The sequence below is a fragment of the Pollicipes pollicipes genome, unplaced genomic scaffold (genome assembly GCF_011947565.3).
Source record: "Pollicipes pollicipes isolate AB1234 unplaced genomic scaffold, Ppol_2.1 Scaffold_7231;HRSCAF=8579_pilon_pilon_pilon, whole genome shotgun sequence".
Lineage (NCBI taxonomy): Eukaryota > Metazoa > Arthropoda > Thecostraca > Pollicipedomorpha > Pollicipedidae > Pollicipes > Pollicipes pollicipes.
This window is the reverse complement of record NW_023597034.1, coordinates 10,212,964-10,235,463: the sequence shown is the minus strand read 5'-3', so window position 1 is coordinate 10,235,463 and position 22,500 is coordinate 10,212,964. Positions and strand designations below refer to the sequence as shown.

The 22,500-nt window shown below is 55.7% G+C and overlaps 1 protein-coding gene across 1 annotated transcript in view; it reads right to left on the bottom strand.

The window, feature by feature from the left end:
- Nucleotides 1-19,706: 19,706 nt before the first annotated feature.
- LOC119109329 (guanine nucleotide-binding protein G(q) subunit alpha) overlaps nucleotides 19,707-22,500 on the bottom strand; it is a 43,927-nt gene continuing 41,133 nt past the window's right edge. The window contains exons 7-8 of the mRNA XM_037232939.1: nucleotides 21,633-21,740; nucleotides 19,707-20,610 (exon numbers count right to left, since the gene is read on the bottom strand). Coding sequence (XP_037088834.1) covers nucleotides 20,528-20,610; nucleotides 21,633-21,740 — 191 coding nt within the window. The 3' untranslated portion in view covers nucleotides 19,707-20,527. The remainder of the gene's footprint in view (nucleotides 20,611-21,632; nucleotides 21,741-22,500) is intronic.

Here is a 22,500-nt window from a genome sequence, read left to right as displayed (position 1 = left end):
TCTCCGATGCCGTCATCGCGTGCCGACGCTGTCCCCGCCGACCGGCCATACCCAATCAGGGAGAAAGCGTGGCCGAAGCCCCGGAGACGCGCCCGCCGCCGGGCCCCGCCCCACGGCGCAAGAGCCGCCGCGGTCAGTGGCTCAGACGGACGACATCATCGGCATGTCGGTGTTTGTTCATCACGTCGCTGCGATTTTTCTTGGCGGCTAGACGCGATGCAATAATGGCAGACGAGACATGTTCCATGAGTTTGTAGGGCAACGAAGGTTCTGACAGGGCGGAGGCGGGGCGACAGTCATTTTTGCTAATTTCGTTCCAGTGAACTTCCATGTGGTCCATGTAATTTGTGAAAATCTGAGGCTCACCGGCCTGCACCCAATCCGCTTCCGCGCGCTCGACTCTTTATGTCACTGTTCGCGGAAGGAGATGTGGTCAGGTCACTTGGAGTCCAAATCCACTTGTGTTGGAGAGTCCATGTCGGTTATGCCGGCTTTTCAAGCTTGTTAGTTTGATGTCACTGTTATGTGGCCAGACATAATTAGTAGCCCTGGTGCATATCTTATCTATTGATGTCCATATTTTGCCCTGATGAAGTAGCATCAGCAGTAAATGATCATGCATGTTGGCCATAGCACATCCAGAGTTCCGTAGTGAATATGAAATGGGTTACGCGTTTGCACTGCTTTTTTGCACACGAGTGACACTACCGTAAGAAAATGCAGATTGGCTAGCGAATAAATGGAGGGCAAGTTGTTACATAAAGCTTTCAAACTGCACAGGTTCGCTTCTGAATATCAGCCCATTACACGCCGGGGTCACGAAAGGAACAGTGGTCAGAAGATGAAGATGAGAATGGAAAGCCGGTTAACAAGACACATGCATACTGATAGCTTTGCTGCCGACGTCATTTTCAGTATCTGTACGTCTCTTCACGGCAGAGGCTAGCGGCCTGTCGCTTAAAGATCTACGAGCGGTCATGTGGACTTCAAGCTCATCCAAGGCAAAGAATGGTCAAAATTGAGCAGCAGCAAAAGCGATGAATGTCCAGACGGCCGGGTCTCAAGAAAAGCCACGGACAAGGAGGAAGGGTGTGAAGGTCAGCAGCGTGTCATGCATTTTTTGTCAGGATTTCGCTTCTCAGAAGTTATTGGACTAAACCCCTCTGTCATCAGAAGCGGTGCAATATAAAGATGCTTTAAGAAAAGTCTATCCATAGTCATAATTCGGCACGAAGCCTCTTCACGAAACAAAGCAAGACTCTAGATTGCATTGACCATTCCAAATCTGACATATGAATTGCGCATGAGGTGTAGCTGTCGAGGGATATACGCTGTAAAGCCCATGAAGCTTAACATCCCTCTCAAACTAGGATGGAAACATCTGTCGTGGTACTCATTTCCAGAGGGACGAGCGCATATCGAAACTCAGCACGACTTAAGAGCCGTATGCCGAAGGACGATGGCACAGCTTGAGGCACCGCCGAGGACGGCGGCGGCGGCGGCGTTTACAGCCGCGGCACGACCGTGCTTCGGTTGGCCTTCCGCCTCGGCTATTTCTGACAGCGCCGGTAATGTTTCGTGCCGCCCGCAATGACTGCGTCCATGTTTTCTTGTCGATCGGCGCATTTGTCATTACACAGTGCTGTTTAGGCTTCATTGCCGAAGCAATGGCCGGAGCAGAGCAGCATACATCAAACATTAAGCCAAAGTACCGCCCACGCTCGCCATCGGCTCCAGGCAACCGAGAGACGACTGAACCGCGCGATCAAAGGTCACGACCTCCGGGGAGTGCCGCTGGAAAAGCGGTGTCTCCGCAATTGGAATAGCTCTAGAGCTGGTCGCTGATTCGCGTGCTCCTGCTCGGGTGCCGGGCCCTACGCGCTCGGCTCACTGCCGGAGTCATTAAGAGACTCTGGCAGCGCCCATTTTACTGGCGGAGTAAGAACACGGGTCAGGTCTAAGCGAGTAGCAGACCGGGTGCCATTTGTTTCTGCAGTCTCATCGTGGCATGCCTTATCACGATATTCGCCCCCGAAATGTCGATGTCCGACCACACGCCCGCTCCTGTCTCTCCGTCTCGCTCACTCTGTCGTTCACTCTCCCTGCCTCCGCCTCTGTCTCTAGCCCCATCACCCTACCTTCCTGCTTAAACACCACGCCTGACGGTGATGTCTTGTTTCCATCAGCTTCCTGCCAACGGCTGTCAATCACGTAATCGCGTCACGTGTCATGGCGCCCGCCTTCTTTCCCGTCCATGTTTAACCATCACTTTCCCGAACACACCCCCCTCCCACGGAGCTATCTCGACACCCCGACACAACAGGCAACAGTCTCAATCAAATGCTCTCCTGCCCCTAACATCCCCCTGTCACATCTCTTCTTCCTCCCTGCCCATCCACGCAGGCCGCTCCGAGCCTCGGCTGGGACGCGCTCCTCTCGCCGGCGGCGCGTTCGACTGCTGACACCGCCCCACCATTAGGCTAGAAATTAACACCCACAGCGGGGCGCCTCTGATCCAACGACGCCACATCACGGCGGCGTCCCACCCGCACGGCGTCAGCAGTTGGAAACAGCGCCGCCCGATGAACCGGTCGGCAAGTGAGCCCCAGAACGTGTTGTGGAGCCTCGTTGACAGTGTCTAAGGACGCTTTACGTACCATGCGCACGCTTTCGAAGTCCCTTCCGACCCGCGGCATCGCGCTGCTGTGGAGCGATTCTCCGGGGACGGTAAACTGGACACGGACAGTGTGCGCTCGTCTCGTGACCACGCTAGCAAACGGACGGACGCAGCGACTCCTCGCAACAGCGCGTCGTGACGTCACCACTGCCCGTGGCCGGCCGGGTGCAGTTATTGTGGGATCGGGGCCGTCTGCCGAGTCTGGCCACCTTCGGACCGTGTCGTGTCTCTTGCATTAAGATCGTCGGACACATATTGGCTTCGCACAAAGCCAGCCACCACACCGAAATGGTAACTGTGCGCGTTCAAAACAACAGACGGAAAGCCGGCTTCAACGCAGGATGCGGCGGGCGTTTCCTTTCGGGTGGTCATTGCATTGGGTGCGTCATCCATCTAGTGGACTGAAATGGAGAAACCATTGCAAGAAACACCTGTGCGATAGGCCCGAGAACTTAGCTGAAATTGGTAAAAATATGACATTTGGCATGTCAGTCAAGAAAGTAGAGCACTTTGTGTTGTACAATTAATTATACTGACGGTTCATTAACTCAGACTGCCGAACTTATCTAAGGAGATTTGTTGCACGCCTGTGTCGCATTCTGCTTCCGAACTTAGCTACCCTACATGACTGAGTAAAACTTATTGGTGTAGGTACATTGGATGCAATTCCAGGCGACAATTTCACGCAACGCCACCCACCACAAAAGCAGACATCCGTGCACCAAATCCAACAAACCAAGACCGTGCCGGCTCTGGATTCCCGATTTCCCGGAAACGAATTGAAGCTTAATTTTCTCCGAGTCCCTCGTGGGCAAGAGCGTCAGCCAACAGTGGTCCCAGGAGGCCCGCGGCGGCCAAAAACGGAACGCCAGGGAGTGTCACCGATGATTGATACCCGCTACAGAGCGTCCGCTGCGGCGTCGGCTGTGGCGGCGACGCCGTCAGCGGCTGATGCTCTCAGCCGACGTCACCGGCAATGGGCTACAATTAGCAGCCATTGTGATAAAAACGACCGCGACTGGTCTGACATGCTAGCAGCTGCACTGCAAGTGATTCAGGCAGCAGATATGACAAGTTGTCAGGTGTTATGTGATCAGGATGCCTTTTGCGGTGGCGGCGCGACCGAAAGCTGTGATTTTAATAATGCAAGTGACAGGCTGGCTGCTAGAACTACAACAGTGCCAGCATGGCATACAACGTGTAGGTAATGATGTCACTGGCAAATAGGCAATGTAGCCAATGTCGGTAACATCAAAAGCACATCGCACTGGTGTGCTGCACCGGGGGCCACGAGGTCAGTGCAGTGAGAACCGTCACCTTAAACGAAACAAAATCATTTCTAGACCGTCATAAGCGTGCGACTGATTTTTAAGGATGCAATTGGGGAGAACAAACGAGAAGTGGGCGAGGGGAGAGAGGGGTGCCCTGCGGACGTGTATAGAGGACCCACACGGCATGAATGTATAACGTGATCTGCCGGACCTCAATAAAAGCTGCCGAGCCCGGCCGGTCGTGACGGCAGCCGTACTCACCAGCTGCCAGCTTCAGACGCGCTGCTGGGGGAAAGACGCGGCTGCATCAATAGCGCCAGGACTACTCCAATATGGCATTCAGCCTCACTGGCGCAGGCGGAGGTCAGCTGATTCGATAGGTTTGGATGCAAGATTGCAGCCAACCAATCTTATTAACGGCAATGGTTGCCTGACGAGCTTTTTCCCTAGCTGAGGCAGCAAAAGAGCGCGCCTCATTGTGGCGCATTTTTGGTCCGTGTAAATCACAAGCCATACAATGTCACTGCATTGCGCTCTTATTGTTACGTCTTCGCAGAAGTTCAATGATGACGTGGATCACGTGGTGGGACATTAATTTCGTGCTTCCCGCAACAGACCACTGAATTCCATCACGGCAACGTGTGTACTAATTTTGGCAAAACTGAAATGGTGGAACAATGAATCTCCTCGAGCTAAGGAGCCCGTCGATAGTGCATGCCTTTTTTCACACGAATAAAAAGATCTAGAACCCGTCCTCGCCAAAAATGATGATGATATAAGACATCAGCAGTGCAAAGCATTGGTATCGTTCCGGTGTCAATGGCGCCACTAGAATTTGGAGGCTGATGGGGCAAAATGCATGTGAAAGCGTCGGTAGTGACTTAGAAGGTTCCATGCCAGCGTTTCCCGCAATTTGCGGGCACTGTTCCTTGAGCTTCGGGTGCATCTGACATTAACACTAACGCCAGCTTTGCTTCCAAGACCAGGAAGTGCTATTCTGTCAATGATTGTGTAAAATTGGTGGTACCAGAGATGAACATGTGCAAGAAACATTGCTCCGGGGAAAGCCCTCCTGCTGACCCGACCAATTTGCTTTAGCTCGGAGGGATAACTCCGGGGCAAGGCCCCCTGCCGACCCGACCAATTTGCTTTAGCTCGGAGGGATAACTCCGGGGCAAGGCCTCCTGCCGACCCGACCAATTTGCTTTAGCTCGGAGGGATAACTCCGGGGCAAGGCCTCCTGTTGACCCGACCAATTTGCTATGGCTCTCACATCACTCCAACTTTCCCTGCCTGCCATCGTTTGGCTGGAGTTGGGGCTATGCTCAAGGCTCATCTAACTCCGGCGCTGCTGCCGTCCGGTGATCATTGATGGAGGTTACCCTGGCCGGCACTAATCAACACGGTGTGGCACGCGCACCGCCGCGGTCACGCACGCGGCGACCACGCACTAAAGATGTTCACAACAGATGTCCTATCCTCAGCAGCATTCCCCGAATGAGAGGAAGGTTCGGAGGGTCCCGACTGGAGTCTCCCCAACGTTTCATCATGGATGGAGCTCTCTGCATAGTACATATCTGGGGTGGTACCTCGGTGTGGCACGGCTCTCGGACGGCACCCTCCATGTGGTACAAGGCCTGGGTGGGACCCTCGATGTGCGACAGCTCTCGGGCGGTATCACCCAGCCCGGCGGTACAGCTGCTGAATAAGACCCACTGTGAGTCTTACTCTCCGCTTGATGCGCCGCTGTTCTGCAGCCTCCGACCGCATTGACGTAGGACTGTGGGGAAGGGGAGGGCCAGTGCCAATCGCGTTTCGGGAATGTTTAACCCAAGCCCGTAGTGATGCACGAAAATAAATTGATTCACCTTGAAAAGGAGTCTTACTATGACCGCCCCTTAGGAAGTTGTGCGCCTGGGCACATATGTATAGATTGCGCTGAATTTTCGTTTGGGTAAGTATGCAGGAAGAATTCGTTGTTTAGCGCAGCAGGCGTGTGCCTCCTGCTTACCAATTAGCGTGCGAGACTCCTATCACACAGAACACCTGCCCTAGGGGTCTTATTGCCTGGCACCACTCTCTCCACAGCCCAGCGCAAGACCTTGGGCCTCTCCCTCCCCCCCTAACGGAAGCGCGACCCCCACCACACCTGGCGCACTGCCTCCCACACCTCTGCCTCTCTCGAACGCCCGCGGCGATACTCACCGACGCGATCAGATCATGGTGCTGCGCGACGGCCTGCTCCTCCGGCAGCGGCCGGTGGCCCGTCGTCGCGTCGCCGCCGACACCCGCCGTCGTCCGCCCGTCGGCACCGACGCCCCGCGCGCGACGGCGGCCCGTCCGGTGCCGGCGTGCGCGCGAGCTCGGCCGCCGCCGCCGCCCGTCTCCGGCGGCCACGAGCTGGCCGAGCCGAGAGCGCTGGTCGAGACGCTGCGCCGTATCGATTCAGACGTGCCGGAGCCCGCGCGCCGCTCTTGCACGCTGACTTCTGCTTCCGAGCCGCACTCCGACGCGGAGTGGCTGCCGCCGGCCACGCGCAAGAAGGGCGTGGATCGCGCGCGTGGCCGCTTTGAGTTTTGTCGGCCGCGGCGGCTATTGATAAAAGAGGTCAATAGAACATATCCTCGGGTGCAAAACCGGGCAAGCTGTGTCAACAGATACGGAGAGACTGAGAGCGTGATGTAGACTCAGCGGCTTCTAGTCAGACTTGTCAGCGCTCATGGCGGACGACGGCAAGGTTCAAAAGTGAAGGCAACGGAAGGTTTGCATGGTGTCTACGAGAGCGGCGAGGCAAAATGTCATGTGGCGGGCGCAAGCGCGCGTAGGCTGAGTCCAATTAGCGCGAGTTCAGTTGAAAGGCCGGCTCCCCGGTCAACTATCCACACATTACATGCTAACAGCGTCAGAACTTGAGCATCCCGTCGGAAAGTTGAAGCAAACTGGCCAACATTAGACGATATCAGCCGAAGGAATGTGTCAGCGCGCTTCAATTATTAGTATGATGTCAGCATGTTCAAGGGCACACATGTGCACAGAAATCCGACGACACTTTAAAATGTCATTGGATTTCTGCATTCACTCTTCGATGGAGCCTTGCATTGAATGTCGGTCCGTGCAAATGCTGGCAAAAAAAGCTGGTTTTCACTGTACAATGATCAACATCATGCACGCACTATGGGTCGACCGGTCGTGCAAGAATTCATTGATTCAGCTTACCGTTGGGCCCATGCGTGGCACCATTTGTGAAGCCTTTTCAAAGAACAGAAACTGAAAGATGGCCCGGTCCAAAAGCCACGACCTGATTTATTAGGCAGGTACGAAAATGCGCTTTGCCGAAGCCATGCCAGAGTAAATGAAACCGGGAATTCAGCACCGCTGCCTTTTGCGTCACGGGCAGGACAATGAGGCTCGATAATTTATTTGGCGCCACTAAATCCGAAGCGCCATCTATGGCGCCTCCCGCAGCAGTCTGTCTTGTCAAACGCCGTAAAGCATGCTTGATCAATAGTGCTGCTGCCGTATTCTACGGCGCCGTCACCATTGTAGCAAGTATGTTCCGATGTATTATGCATTAGCAACTCCTTGCAGTGGCATAACTAACGTCAGTTGTCACGGCCGTTCCACACTTGCGACGATGAATCTGAAGGGACATTTCAGACATCACCAGATTGTTGCGTGTAACGGCATACTGCGGACCTTGGCTGAATTCTTGGCTGGATTCTGGATAAATGGGGGAGCATCGTAAATTGTGGTTTCATGTGTCCACTATGAAAAGCTTCCGCAAATTTCTGTGAATGCACATGTGCTGAGTCGCGTGCGGTGTATGCCTAGATGTAGGGATGTTGTGTGCCTTGTGTTATGCATTTTTTCGCGGTGTATCCATGCTCAGAGCTAGACCCAGTGCGAGGCACGAGGAGACCGCCTAATCCCACCATGTCTGGGGCTTCCCGCGCGCAGCACTGAGGCTCGTCTCTCACGTGGAAGGAACTCTAAAACGGCTCTACAAGTGTGCGACACATTTCCACCAACGGCTCGCTCATATTCAAGCGGATGCCCCTGAATGCCGCGACATCCGGACATCCGCAGGAGACGTGCTGGCTCCAAAGCTTGAGCGAGAGGCTCTGTAAATTCGGAGGTAGTTTACTGTCACAAAATTAAAAAGCTCGCTCGGACCTTTCCTGTACGTTAAGAGTTTTTTCAGAGCATCAAACATTCCCCCAGTGATGCATGGAGTGGCCGGGATAATAACATACGCGTTCGAGCTCAGACCAAAGTGGTCGCAAGCGTCGCGTTCCTCTTGAGTTGATTGAGTCTCCGCTCGCGTTGGGCATTGGACGTTCACTGTTTACAGCTGAACTAAATCACCGGCAGGCGTTCGCAACAACGTGTCCAGAAACCGCAGTTTCGGTTTTAACGGCTTAGACAAGGCCGAAGATCTTAAACAACTCATTCATGGCGCTTTTCCCTCGTCCATAAGCCACGCGTCGCATCGTCGGCTCGCGAGATCCTCAATTGCAATTGCTATGCAAATAAGCGGGTTGTTTCTCGGAGCTGCGAGCTAATTCAAGCGTGCCTCGGGGGCTGGGGCTGTGCTTCCGGTGATAATCACGGGTCGGACTGAGAGATTTGGTCAGGCGCCTATCGCTGCGGCGCCGGGCCCAGCACTGGTCTTTCACCACGGCGCCGGGCCCAACGCTGGTGTTTCGCTGCGGCGCCGGGCCCAGCGCTGATGTTTCGCTGCGGCGCCAGGGTCAGCGCTGGTGTTTCGCTGCGGCGCCGGGCCCAGCGCTGGTGTTTCGCTGCGGCGCCGGGGTCAGCGCTGGGTTTCACCACGGCACCGGGCCCAGCGCTGGTGTTTCGCTGCGGCGCCGGGGTCAGCGCTGGTGTTTCGCTGCGGCGCCGGGGTCAGCGCTGGTGTTTCGCTGCGGCGCCGGGCCCAGCGCTGGTGTTTCGCTGCGGCGCCGGGCCCAGCGCTGGTGTTTCGCTGCGGCGCCAGGGCCAGCGCTGGTGTTTCGCTGCGGCGCCGGGCCCAGCGCTGGTGTTTCACCACGGCACCGGGCCCAGCGCTGGTGTTTCGCTGCAGCGCCAGGCCAAGCGCTGGTGTTTCACCACGGCGCCGGGCCCAGCGCTGGTGTTTCACCACGGCACCAGGCCCAGCGCTGGTGTTTCGCTGCGGCGTCGGGCCCAGCGCTGGTGTTTCGCTGCGGCGCCGGGCCCAGCGCTGGTGTTTCGCTGCAGCACCGGGCCCAGCGCTGGTGTTTCGCCGCGGCGCCAGGGTCAGCGCTGGTGTTTCGCTGCGGCGTCGGGCCCAGTACTGGTGTTTCGCTGCGGCTTGTGTCGACCTCCACACGCTGGACACTTCCATGCTGTGAAATAAATGAGCTGCATTGGGCACGCAGTGGCCCAACCAGGTGGGTGTAAGATTCAAGAGTGTTTCTGACAAATATCAAAAGGAACACAGGCGCATGACGTACGAGACGGCAGGCCGGCACTGGTCGTTGCCTTTCAAACCACGCCAACTCTCTTGGATTGTATTCGTACGCGGAATATGTGGAAGGAGCAAATTGCTTGAACTCCTTGCCAGCATAGTTCAGACACGAGATGTTCAGACTGCTTCTGATTAATCCCATTCGCCAGCGCAGAAAAAGACGCGGCCACGGGCTTTCAGGTTATATCCATATTGTGAACTCACAATCACTAGTGGTTCACTGCACTTGCGAGGAACATTTTTTTTTTAGAAAACGTTTAGAACAAGCTTTTTTAGAAAACGGTTTTGTAACCAGTCGAGCGTTTTGGATACGTCGTGATGTGTGTTGGCTTGAGATTATTTGCATGTATGCGTGATGCGTGTTTAAAACATAAAGTATGATATACTGTCAGGAACATCCCACAATGCAATGCCGAGCACGGTGTCCTGACCGCTCGTCTGTACTGTAATGCAGCACGCCCTCAGCGACATAAGCGGCGAAGTCCACACGATCACCGAAAATCCTTTTCCAGGAGCTCAGGTAAGGGCACTGATTTCGTGTCATGTTGACGTCCTGCCATAACTCGGGTCCTCGATTTCTTGTCGCCTTCCTTGATTGTACGTGCGTCAGCATAAACACAATTGCTGACCAATCACCGGGCGTGATGTCCGCATTCACACATGGCGGCGGAATACCCAACACTAAGCTGCGTTCAGCGAAACTGCGATCACGGACGGCAGGCGGGAGTGGGAGCATCCGGACCCCGCAGCAGCCGTAGTTCAGTTGGAAGAGCGTTCGCTTCCGTCCCTGCACTCAGCGTTCGGCCCTGTCTGGGTGCCGGAAGTCGTGAGTTGCCGGCCTTGGTATCGCCGGTCGATAAGGCATTTGGTGTGAGTGATCGCGACGCTTCGCACCCAGCCTAGGGAATGCGAGGTCAACACAGAAAAATACATACAGAGACATACTGACGATAAAGCATCAGCGAGTCGCCTCGTAGAGCAATGTTGACAACAGCCAATACACCACGACCCCTCCAAAGTGTACAAGAACACTCCGACCCCATCAGCACACGCCAAACTGCCATGACTGTCGGCGTCATTGAACGGCGGTGTCGCCGTCGCCCCCGAAAGCGGCGCTGGCCGCGCCGGCCGGATGACAGCCGGCCGGTCGGGCGGCCGGCTGTGCGGCCCACACGGCGCGTGGGTCACCTCAATAATGCAGCCCGAACTGCGCCTGACGGCCATGGCTGTCCCGCGGCTACACGGCACGCCCGGCCCGGCGATGGATGGCCGGGTCAGCACGGGACGACAGCCGCCGCCGGCCGCAGCCGAGAGGCGGTCCGGCCTGGCCGGAGCCGCGCGGCAGCCCGGCCCGGGGCCCACTGTGCGGGGGGGGGGGGTAAGGGGGGACGTTCAGGGCGGAGAGGCCCGGCTCGGCTCGGGCGATGAGGGAGGGCGACGCGTTTGAATGTGTCCATGATGAGGCTGCCGGCTGTGCGAACTCAAGAGAGGGACGAACTGACGTAAGTCGTAAAATGCCCGCTTCAGACGACATGCGATGTATTACACATGTCGGTAGCCAGATAGCAACTGCGTCGCGTAGGCATAGCAATGAAGCGCATGGGGTTTCGCGCTTTAGGCTATCTATCGGTTGCATCAGCACCGTGATCACGGTGATCGAATTTTTCCTTGCTTCCGAGCGGGACCCTTAGAATGCAAATGGAACAGACGAGAACACGACGACCAGACAGCCAGGCGTCCACCTCTCAGACCAAACATCGTCTCCTCTACCAGACACATTGTTCTGCCAGGTGCCAAGCGTCACCAGGCTTCACGAGGTTCACTAGGTTCATCTATTCCCGGCCTTCCTCTCCTCGCCGGAGTGCCATTTTGGCGGCGGCTTCCGGTGCCAGCTGCGACTGCGATCCCCTCGCCAACCGACTGCTCTGCCTAATTATCCAAGTTCAGCGACATTGTTAGAAGTTTGATCGACTCCGGTTCCGTCCCGCAGCCGGGTGAAGCCAGCGTCTGTGGTGTGCCCCTGCACCAAGGTCGCCCCAGCGACTCCGGTTCCGTCCCGCAGCCGGGCGAAGCCAGCGTCCGTGGTGTGCCCCTGCACCAAGGTCGCCCCAGCGACTCCGGTCTCGCCCCGCAGTCGGGCGAAGCCAGCGTCCGTGGTGTGCCCCTGCACCAAGGCCGCCCCAGCGACTCCGGTCTCGTCTCGCAGCCGGGCGAAGCCAGCGTTCGTGCTGTGCCCCTGCACCAAGATCGCTCCAGCGACTCCGGTCTCGTCCCGCAGCCGGGCGAAGCCAGCGTGTGGTGTGGTGCCCCTGCACCAAGGCCGCTCCAGCGACTCCGATCTCGTCCCGCAGCCGGGCGAAGCCAGCGTCCGTGGTGTGCCCCTGCACCAAGGTCGCCCCAGCGACTCCGGTCTCGTCCCGCAGTCGGGCGAAGCCAGCGTCCGTGGTGTGCCCCTGCACCAAGGTCGCTACAGAGACTCCGGCATGCAACATTATTATCTGCTGGCTCCCGGAGACAGTGGCTGACGTCTAGGGCGGAGAGCGTCGACAAGGCGACGTCGAGGTCACGTGACGACATTCGTCCGGTGCGCCGACGCATCCGGCACGGACACTGGTGCAGTGATTTGTTTGACGGTACCAGCACAAATCACTGCAGACGTGTAACACGCTATCGAGCAAGCACACGGATACCAACAAGCGGATAATTCCGAATTCGAATTCACCACTCCCAACGCTGTGTGACAGGTCACACACTGGGACAGCGTCTCAAAGCAGCGCATGGCACCTGCCCAGACGCGCGCGCGCGAAACAGGCGGCATGGGCGCGGCCCGAGTCTGCCGTGACTGCCTCGTGACCCACGGTGCCGCGCGCTCCGTTCGTGGCGCGTCCCGGCGACTATTGAGTGCTCGGCACAAGGTCAATCGGCCGCCCATCTGGCGTCACGCCACCGGAGCGGGCCGAGGCGTCGCCGCCGTCGGCAGGGCGTCCTCGGGAGGCGGTGCGGCGCAGATCGCTCCCCGGGCGGCGGCCGGCGGTGGTCCCCGAGCCGTCCCACAGCCTCGCATGTGGCCACGGACGCGAATGCCGTCAGTATTGGACGCGTGGCTCGCGTGGAGACGCAGGGTTCGTGCTAAACGCACCTTAAGGATTGCTGTTCAGTTTGATTATTTCATTGATAGTCTGAATCAGTTGAATGATTATTTACAACCCATATACTCAATTTCATTAACTATTTAATATGGTTCACTTATTGGTTAATATTGAAACAGGTTGAGAGGCGTAGCGGTACGTGTACATTTAATCAATACACATGTTGCTGTGATATCAGTTTAGCCTGCCTCCTGCCACTGAGTTATGGCCTCGCTAAATTTAACCGGAGCACAACATATAATAGATAACAACGTGTTTGCAGCGCAGTCGTCGTTTGCTGCTTTTCCCTGGATGTAGTTCGTACCATGCGAGCCTGTAATCATACCTTCCCTCTAAACACGTGCGGCGTAATAGCCTGGCAGTGACATTGGTCTTCGCGCTATAGATAACAGACAACTGACCACGGTCGTGATTTTTTGGGTCCATCTGATGTGTGGTGACAGGAAAGCCAATGACGTGACAGCCGTGATTTTGACGCCAGACAGCACCCGTTTTAACGTGACGCATGACAATCTTGTCACTTGCCGACATTGCACAGCTCGTTTTGTGCGCAAAGCTTCTCTTTTCTCTCATCGCACAACTTTTCTTGTCGTGTTATATTACAGAAATTTTAGTTTGTAATCGTTTTAAGGAAGGCTAGGATGGTCACACAAGCGACGACAGATTGTCACCTGAAAGCGGGGGGCATCTTGCCACGTGCAATTTCATGATACTAGTGTAACTCAGGTCTATACCGATTTGTTCTAACGTCTGTAACAATACGTTAACATGCCAACAAAGCCCTTTTTTCAACTGAAAATTTTGCAGCCTGATCTACACGGAGTAATTTCTTTGCACACGTTGTGATAAAAAGCAGCGGTTATTACCTAAAATTCGTGAAGACATGAGCTGTAATCAATATTCATGCGCATATGTGGGTGTCGTTGGATTTTATTACACTTTTTATGCACGCAGATATTGCAGTTCTGAGTGGTATGGAGCTAATCCGGACTTAACATTTCATCATAGTCGTAAACAATGCAACGAGCATGGCAAAATGGCTTCTGAGGCGAACGCCCATGATCTCACAAGCTATAAAGGGAGGAATTGTTATGTATTTTTACCGTTTTTAAGACAACCACTAACAGCACCTATAGAAAGATCCCAACAACGTGGATAAAAATCCGGCCGGATAACTAAAAACCCTGATTATCTTAAGATCCCAAGATTCGGGGAGGCGTCTTCGCCAGACCCAGATAGCTAGGTTTTGCGTTTGGTTTATAGACACGTGGATGTTATCGCGCATTTCATGTTAAAGAAACACGTTGAATAAAACATTAGCCCCAACAGTGTCTGACATGGTGTGGCCTGTGTGTCATATTCATTCACGCTATTTTAATGCCAATCAGGTCCCCGAATTGCCATTTTTAGCATAACAGTAGCAGCCAACGGTCTGATCGCTGGTTGTTGGGGAGCAGACAGCGGCAGTGCGTCCCAACTGTGTGCGTGCAAAGCGTTGCTGAAAAAGCACGATCCGAATCGATGGTGACATCTATGGGGTTTGTGAAATATCCCCCCACGGTTACCGGGGACACGCACTCCGGAGACTGTCCTTCGGGTTCGCAAAGGCGCTAGATACAAATAGGTTTGGGAAGCTCAAATAGGTCTAAACAGTGTTGTGCCAGCATGCGTTCTGGCATTCAACGGTGAAACCGGTAGGTTTAGGGACGCTTGTCAGTACTTACAGGTGACTTCCAGACGTTCAAGTTGCCCGCTCTTTTATCGCTCGTGTGTCTTGGGTCGTTCACCCGAAACGTATCTAAAATGTTTATGTTAGTGAAACACTGAAGATAGGTTGAAGCTGGTTTGCTGCAGTGGACGACAAGTTTGTTGAAATCATCCTGTGAAGTAAACGGGAAAAAGGTGTTCACTCTGCTGTCCATGTTAACATGTGAGAAAATCAGCTGAGCTCATTAGCTATCGCGCGTCGGCCGCCCGACCCAGAGAGTGTTCCTTACCTTACCGCCGCATCCAGGGCGAGACGCAGCGTAGCGGGGGTCTCCGGGCAGGCCATAATGTACGCCGGCCGGGAGCTGGACGCCAGCCGACGTCACAGTGACGTCACGCCTACTCCCCAGCCTTCAGCCGACCGTGCCCTTGAGCTACGGTCGGAAAACACGCAGCGCACGCCCAGGAACTTTTTCGTCAGGTTTTTGTGGGCATTGCAGGCGCAGGCCATGTTTCAGAAAACATAATGTTACGATAAATGAAAACATAACAATGTTACAATAAATGAGAACACAACAATGTTGTAATAAAAAATCGTTCAGTAAATTTGTGTCGTGATTATGAAAAACATAGAGACATACGGACATCAGGTCAACAAAGAGCTACAAGAGCCCCTCAAGGCTGGCGTACCTCAGGCACCGCACACATCCTTGACACTAATCTTACCACCTCACCTGCTTGAATTTAGCTTTAAATAAGATCCTTAGACCGATAGGACTTGCCGTCCAAACGATGTTTAAATGTTGGTAGAGGGTGACTTCCTACAACGTCATTCAACTTCGGAATATTCGTTGCAAAATCGAATGAGGCAGAAATATCTATGTACTAGGCCTACGTGCCGTGGCCTATGGGTTTGAATACAATGCATACAAAATCTGTACAAACGGTCGTTGTTACAACTGGCCTATAAAACAACTATAAAAAGGGTAAAACATCCTCACCATTTGTAGCTTGTACGGTCCCAAAGTTCCGTCTTATGTGCCATTTTGTCATGTTTTTTGCATTATTTAGCACTGTCTGTGCGGTACCCTGGAAAAATGTATACAGCAAACGAGCAAATTGAGATAGCTGCCTTCAGTTTTATGACTGAAGATTAGCATCCGAGGTACAGTACGGTCCGCCGCCCGGCCGGACCATGCCCGGCACAGGAGAGACCGGGCGCTGAGTAGCCGAGGTCACACACGGCGCAAGATGGCGACGGGCGAGAGCGGACTGGATACCGATGCATTCCGACGCCGCTGCTGCTGACTTCCTGTACCAGGAATGCTTATGACTGCAGCGCTCTCCTTTACACCACCGTCTTGGTCTTGTTCGCCTGCATCAGGGTCGGCTAATCTCCCTGGGGTCTGGGGCAGCCAACGTTACGCTAACCCCAGGACAACACCGGCGCGATCAGGCTGTGGCTCAGCATGCATCCGTTTGAGCTCGAACGGCATGTCAGATGGGATGAACAGCAATCTTGGGATGAAGGCCTTCGCTCCCTCGGCCTTGTCTGCATGATGGTCGCCATTGCAAAGCTCGGGACCCAGGTTTCGCAGGAGCATGGTGGACGCACCGCCAAACCCCGCGTGATGGGAGTCCTATTGGCTCCAGGTCGATGGGAAGCTCACACGGGTAGTTCACAGCCTCCTCTGGGTTTGGAGCAATGCCCACTGACAAGCACGTCCTTTTCTCACCCGTCCCAGTGGCTCCAGGTCTATGGGAAGCTCACACGGGTAGTTCGCAGCCTCCTCTGGGTTTGGAGCAATGCCCACCGACGTGCACGTCCTTTTCTCGCTTCGCGCTGCTTCTCCAGTAACTTTGAGTTGAATGCAGGGGCAAGGTTTTTTGCCACCACAATGACCTGCTCAATGAGCATGCCGTGTCTTCTTGGTACTATTCTTCCAAATCGGGAAGGCCTTGGCCATGAGGCCGTCGACAAATTGCACGTTTTTGCCAGATGGGAGCTTGACTAGGCTGCCTGAGCTCTGGATCTCGCCGTTGCCAAATTGTGTGAGTTGAATGGCGAAGCACCCTGCTGTTTTGTGGTCGTTTCAGTGTGCACACATTTGGGTTGAGATGATTACTGATACTCTACAAATCACTTACTATTTGTAACGCTGTAATTTATCGCCACGCCGAAAAGGTCGCACAGGAACCTCGTCATGTAATAATAGCTAATTTGTGTTTGTGAGCACCGTTCCTGTTCAATTCTGGCCAACGTTCTACCTGCCTCTTCACCCCTAGGCAGGTATGCAATCGATTAACACGCTGCAGTCGATATTCTTCGCTGCTCCGATAGCTTTCAAATCACACGGAGCTGACCGTCACCAATGCTAGCCATATGGGCAGGTTTCCTGGCGCCGCAAAAGTATTTATAGTCCGCCGGTACTCGGACCACCGTGTAGGAGGTCCGATCTGGACGTTGATTCAGAACATGAGTTTTGGGATCCACCACCGACGGTTCTCGGGTTATTAGAGGCCCCACAGCAGAATTCCCCATTTACCATATACCATTCAGACAAATGTTGGTGTTAGAAAACTCGTTAAGTAGCCAATGCCCGCTTCCCGTGCCCAATAGCGCAATATCTAACGCTGTGGAAGATTTGGGCGAAATCCAAAGCAACCTGATTACTTATCTGATAATTACAATATAGCTGCAGCTGTCTTCGCGGACATCGCAACTGCAGGATTGGTCTTAGAGGTTAATACCGTTTGCCCAATGCTTAGTCAGAATATTCCTGACTAGCCCGCCGGGCATGCCGGCATTGTTGGTCGGAGATGGCACCTGGTCCAGACTTAACCGGCTGGTGACCTGCGCACCAACTTGTGCTGCCCTCTATTCGGTCACTAGCGCCGCTATGCGGCTACTGTTATAAGCTTGCTAATCACGTCTCCGTAGGCGACGCATTTCGGTGCCCTAAGCCGAAATCTCGCCGCGGGTCCACCAGCCTCCACGTAGATGGTGTCTGCCGTAGGAACTCTAGCTTATCGCCCAGAAGGTCCCGCGTTCCCTCAGATGACCCAGGAACTGATAACCTGTTTTTAATCTAGGGTTGTGGTTAAAGGGAGTGTCCCACCCTTGGGGCATGTTTCAAAAAACATACTTTGGTGAAACCTTAAGACTAGTCACGTCTAATAAAGGTATTGGGTACTACCATTGCAGCAGTCAAGACATAATAAGGGCTTCAATTTTATCATTTTCGAGCCCAAATAACGCTGTCAACGTCTCGTAACAGCATTGCGCCTCCCGTCTGCAGATGGGACTACCGTTGTCATGACGACCGCCGTGTACACTACCGGTTCGAGTAAAATAACATTTGTCATTGGCCAAACGGGTAAGGGCCTGTTACCAAGGAGTACACTGGCTGAAGTTTGAACCATTGCGCCACATGGATCGTGGAAATACTTCCGTCCTTAGAGCCAGTGTGCTCTAAAGAACCATCGGGGTAAACGTCATAGCGGATATCTAATCCAAAGTGTAACGGCTCGCTGAATTCGCGAGATAGCTTTATGTTCCCATATGTTTTGCTTTTATCGAATGCTTCAAGCTGTGGTAGCATTTATTACACAAAACAAATGGGCAAGGCAAACGAAATGCATTTATTTCATACTGGCTAGCAGGGCGTCAAATGAGATTCTCCTGCAAGGTCGGCTACTTCAAATCAAAGTTGTGAGGTATTGAGAAGGGGATGATGATGATTTGGGCTTTATAGCGCACCGACTACGTTGGTCATATGGCGAGGTGTTGAGGATTTCGAGAAGTGATGTTACTGATGAAATTGTATGTGTCTGATGTAACAAGTGAAAAGCACAAAAAGTTAGATCCTCTCTTTGAGACTAAGGACCACCATAACGATAGCAACGTTTGTCTACAATGACATCGGAATTCTATGGAACAGAACTTATTGAACAAATACCCAGAACTGCCCAATGCCGGTCATTCCGCTCGTGACTGAATACTGCGCCGAGAACAAGCTCACACATATGTAAAATTAATTTTGAAAAGGGATTTTAGTCAATTATGCCGGAGCACCACGCTGGCAAAATGCGCCAGTAGCCTCGCGTCGATCCCATGTAATTTGGACCGCCGCAGCTTCCATCTGAGCTAACCTTCCACAGGCCGCGGGTCAGACGCACTGGAGGATGCCCTTCGACAGATCCGCAGAAATCCGCACGGCAACCCGCGTTTCTTCGTTACGCTCGTCGTCGTAGAACAATAGACTGGCTTTGTGAGCGTGCGCTGACACGGGCGCTGCGAGACTTCAGTGCTGTGTTACTTAATCGGCGACCTGGACTGGGATGAGCGTTACACTGTCGCCGTCGGCTCCGCACCACATGATAGTGAGCATCCGCGATTCCAACAGCGCTGCATCTGTCACCACAGCTTCTTAACGTCACAATGTAGCCATCGACCCCGCGCTGCTTGAAAAACTCACTCCCAACTCTCAACAGCTCCCAGGAGCCCGACTGCACATACTGCATCGCAGTTTTCTTTTTTGCCGTCGCTGCCGTCCTCGCGTTCTCATCCTCTGCACCAAAACACACGTCCAATAAATAAATTTTCTTAAACACAGACCCTCCATAGTAGGTAGTTACAAAGCTTGGCAGCTAACAATACGATAATGTTGCCAGCATGTGGTAGCGCGCCGGTGGGCGTGGCGCGCGGCCGTCCAGTCCGCGCGCGCGGCGTCCGTGTGCGCGGACGCGAGCCGAGCTCGTCCGGGGGGGGGGGGGGGGGGGCGGTGCGGCCGACGGGGACGCGGCTGCGCGCGGCCCGGGGCCCGGTGGTCCGCTGGGCCGACCTGCGCGGGGGAGACGCTGCGCAGCGGGTCCCGGGCCGAGCGCGGCTTGGTGCGGGGCCGGGGGCGCGGCCAGCGGCGCGCGCCGCCGTTGGTCGCGCCCCGTCCGCCCACGCGTCCGCCGCCACCGCCCGCGTGTGCATACGTGTGCGTACACGTAGTAATGTACATATGCAACACAGATATATATGTACCAGTTATACAAAACCGTATTACAGTAACCAAACAAGTTGCAAGTTACAAAAGGGGGAATAATGGACGAGCACAGTGGCTATATTTGGTTGAGACAGCCGGGCGACAGCGGCGCCCGGCGCGGGGGGCCCCGGGCGCCGCCGGTCGCCCTCCTCCCTATCACACTCGCGCGCGCACGCAGCCCCTGTGTACCCGCGCGCGCCAGGCGCCGGCCTGGCCGCCGGCTGGCGTCGGCGGGCGGCTCTGGCGCCGGCCGGCGTCGGCCGGGCGGCCAGCGGTGTGCGGGTGTGTTGTGCAGACTCCGCCACGCCCGGCGACGCTCGCAGACCGCCACTCCACGATCACGGACGCACAACATATAAATAAACAAATCTTAAAAACAAGGAAGGCATCGGGCTGATAATCAAACCTCTGTAGAACGGCCGCAATTCCGGGACTCGATGGCGTTTCTGTACTCCGGAGGCGGTGACGGTAACGTGGCGCCGCCGGCGCCGGCGGCCGAGCGGCGTGGCGCCGACAGCACGCGCGGCGCCGGCGCCCACCCACCGCCGCCTGCCGCACGGAGCACAGGGAGAACTGAAGCACATTTGGCACACAGAAAAACGAAACGCGGCCCCAGCCCGGCCGGGCGCGACAGCAGGCGGCGGCCCTCTGCCGGCCGAGTCGGCGCGCGCCGCCCGCAGCGCGTCGAATCCGCGCCGGATTGAACACCAATCGCGGCGTCGGCGTCGATTGACGCAGACGACTGCCAGTGAGCACGCGCGCAATAGAGCGAGACCAATCAACCGACATGCGCGCTGGACGAGACTGACCAATCAGCAACAGGGGATCAAATTCAACCAATCGGGGCGCGCCTGGACGAGAGACCAGCCAACCGGCGCTCAGCGGGGACGGCACCCGCCGCCCGCCTCGATAAAACTACACTTGTGCACTCGCGCTCAACTCTCGCGGCCTCTGCATTACGGAATGGTGTGAAAACAAGAGTGGGCAGCCGGCGGCCGCGGCGTAGGCGAGCGCGCGCGCGCACGCGGCCTACCCGTGCGGTCCGTCACACCAGGTCAGCGGAGGTCCGCGCCAGCGCCCGTCCAGTGAAGCCCTCGCCCCAGTCACCCAGATGTGAAAGCGCAAAGCATAGTCCGTCCTCGCCCGACGCAAGCTCCGTTGGCTCAGCAATGACTAGCTCGTGGACGGCGCGGCGCCGCCTACACCAGGTTGTATTCCTTCAGGTTCAGCTGGAGAATGGTGTCCTTGACGGCGGCGAACACGAACCGAATGTTCTCCGTGTCTGAAAGGCGACCGCCCGGCGTCAGGTCAGGTCACGTCTGGTCACGTCTGGTTGGTAGCGATCGTAGATACTGCCCAAGCTAAGGGGAGGGGAAGGCAGCAGAAATCTAAGAGGCGCATAATCCTTACTTGTGTGACGTAATACATCAAACAAAGATATGTTACGACTATAATGCTATTATATAATACCGTGTTTTCAAACAGCTTTGGATGGCCGGCGAGACGACATTACAATAACTCATCGGCTTGGAGAAATACGCCGTGAATACCTTGTGTCGGGAAACACGGCTTACCCTCTACAGAGCAAAGAACCTGTCAACAAGCCGCTGAGGTGTAAACTGTGCACGAGGTCAATGGTTAACACATATATCTCCCTGCCGATCATGCGCAACACTTGTTGCGAAACCCCTACCATATCCATATTGAGAAAATTCACACTCAATCACCAATCTACCCGACGGAGCGGGTCAGGCACGAGAGCACATTTAGTCACAGCATGCGTCATGGAAGCATTAGACAGCCCGTGGTAAAAGCATTTAAATGTAGTCATGCCGATACAATATGGACATTCTGTAGCCAGCACGTGCGTTAACCCTCCAACACACAACCAGAACACGGACAAGCCTGAGACGAAACGTCAACCGACCGCTGGATAGAAAGCGCAGGAAAACGAAGCAAACCCACACCGACCAAGAAACACAAAGGCTAGAAGACCCTTCCGCCGAACAGAGACCACATGCTGATGCACACGTCGCAGCAGTAGACGCCGGCGCATGCAAACAGACGGCCGCCGGCGTCTGCCCTCGACGGAGGCCGCTCTGTCAGCGGTGTTCAGCGCGCCAGCTGGCGGTGAGCGACCCAGCCCCCCGGCTCCGCCCCCGCGCGGCGACGGCGGACGCGCCTGCGGTCGAGCGCCGACCGCAGGCGCGCCGCGCGAGCCTCGTCGTCGTGCCGGCGCGCTCCGCCAAGCCCCAGCCTGAGCACATGCAGACACCGGGCCGCGACCGGCGCCGACCGCGTTACCTGTTGCACAAGTGAAATGCGAGTAGATTATCTTTTCGGCGTCGGGGTTCAGGTCGACGAACATTCTCAGAATGAATTCGCGGGCGGCGATGGCGTCCCGCTGTGGACCTGGGCGGCGGCAGCAGACATGGACGTGACTGACCGACTCGCCGAGGAGGGGAGGGAACAGCGGAGATGGACGTGACTGACCAACTCGCCGAGGGGGAGAGAGGAAACGACGGAGATGGACGTGCGGAGCAGGGCATGGCGGGGCGGGGGGGGGGGGGGGGGAGGCTGGAGATGACTAGGGGGAGTAGAACGTCCCGCCGATGCTGGAGAACAGAACGTCGGGAGGCAGCGCATACAGAGGAACACAAACACAAGGTTTCGCGAATTGTTTGAGCGCCTCGAGTAATGGATAGAAGATAGTACCGGATGCCTGGCTTATCGGCCGTGAAGTACCCTGAGAGCTTAGGGGACAAGACGATGGATGGATGGATGCACTGACTATGACCCTGTACTCGGGGGCACGGCAGTCTGGAGCGGACGGCAAGGAGGCACGTGTGACCTCCGAACGCGCCCCGCAGCATCAGCACTCTCGGGGGCTGAAAACGGCGACGGAGAGAGCTGGTGTGACCGACCAAGTGCGATCCTTGCCGACGGCACATGCCGATCCCGGAAAGGCACCAGGAGGGGCCATTGCGTAGCCGTCCGTGCTCGGCAGCCGTGGGAGCCAGCAGCAGGGCACGTTGCCGCCGGCGTCGCTCGTCGCCGGCCGCCACCGCCGGCCCCCCGGTGACCTCGGGGCTCGTCGCGCCGGCGCTGCCGGACTGGAGACGACACCGCCGCTGGCGGCGCGCCCCCGCGGCGTCCGCCGCCAAGTGGCGGG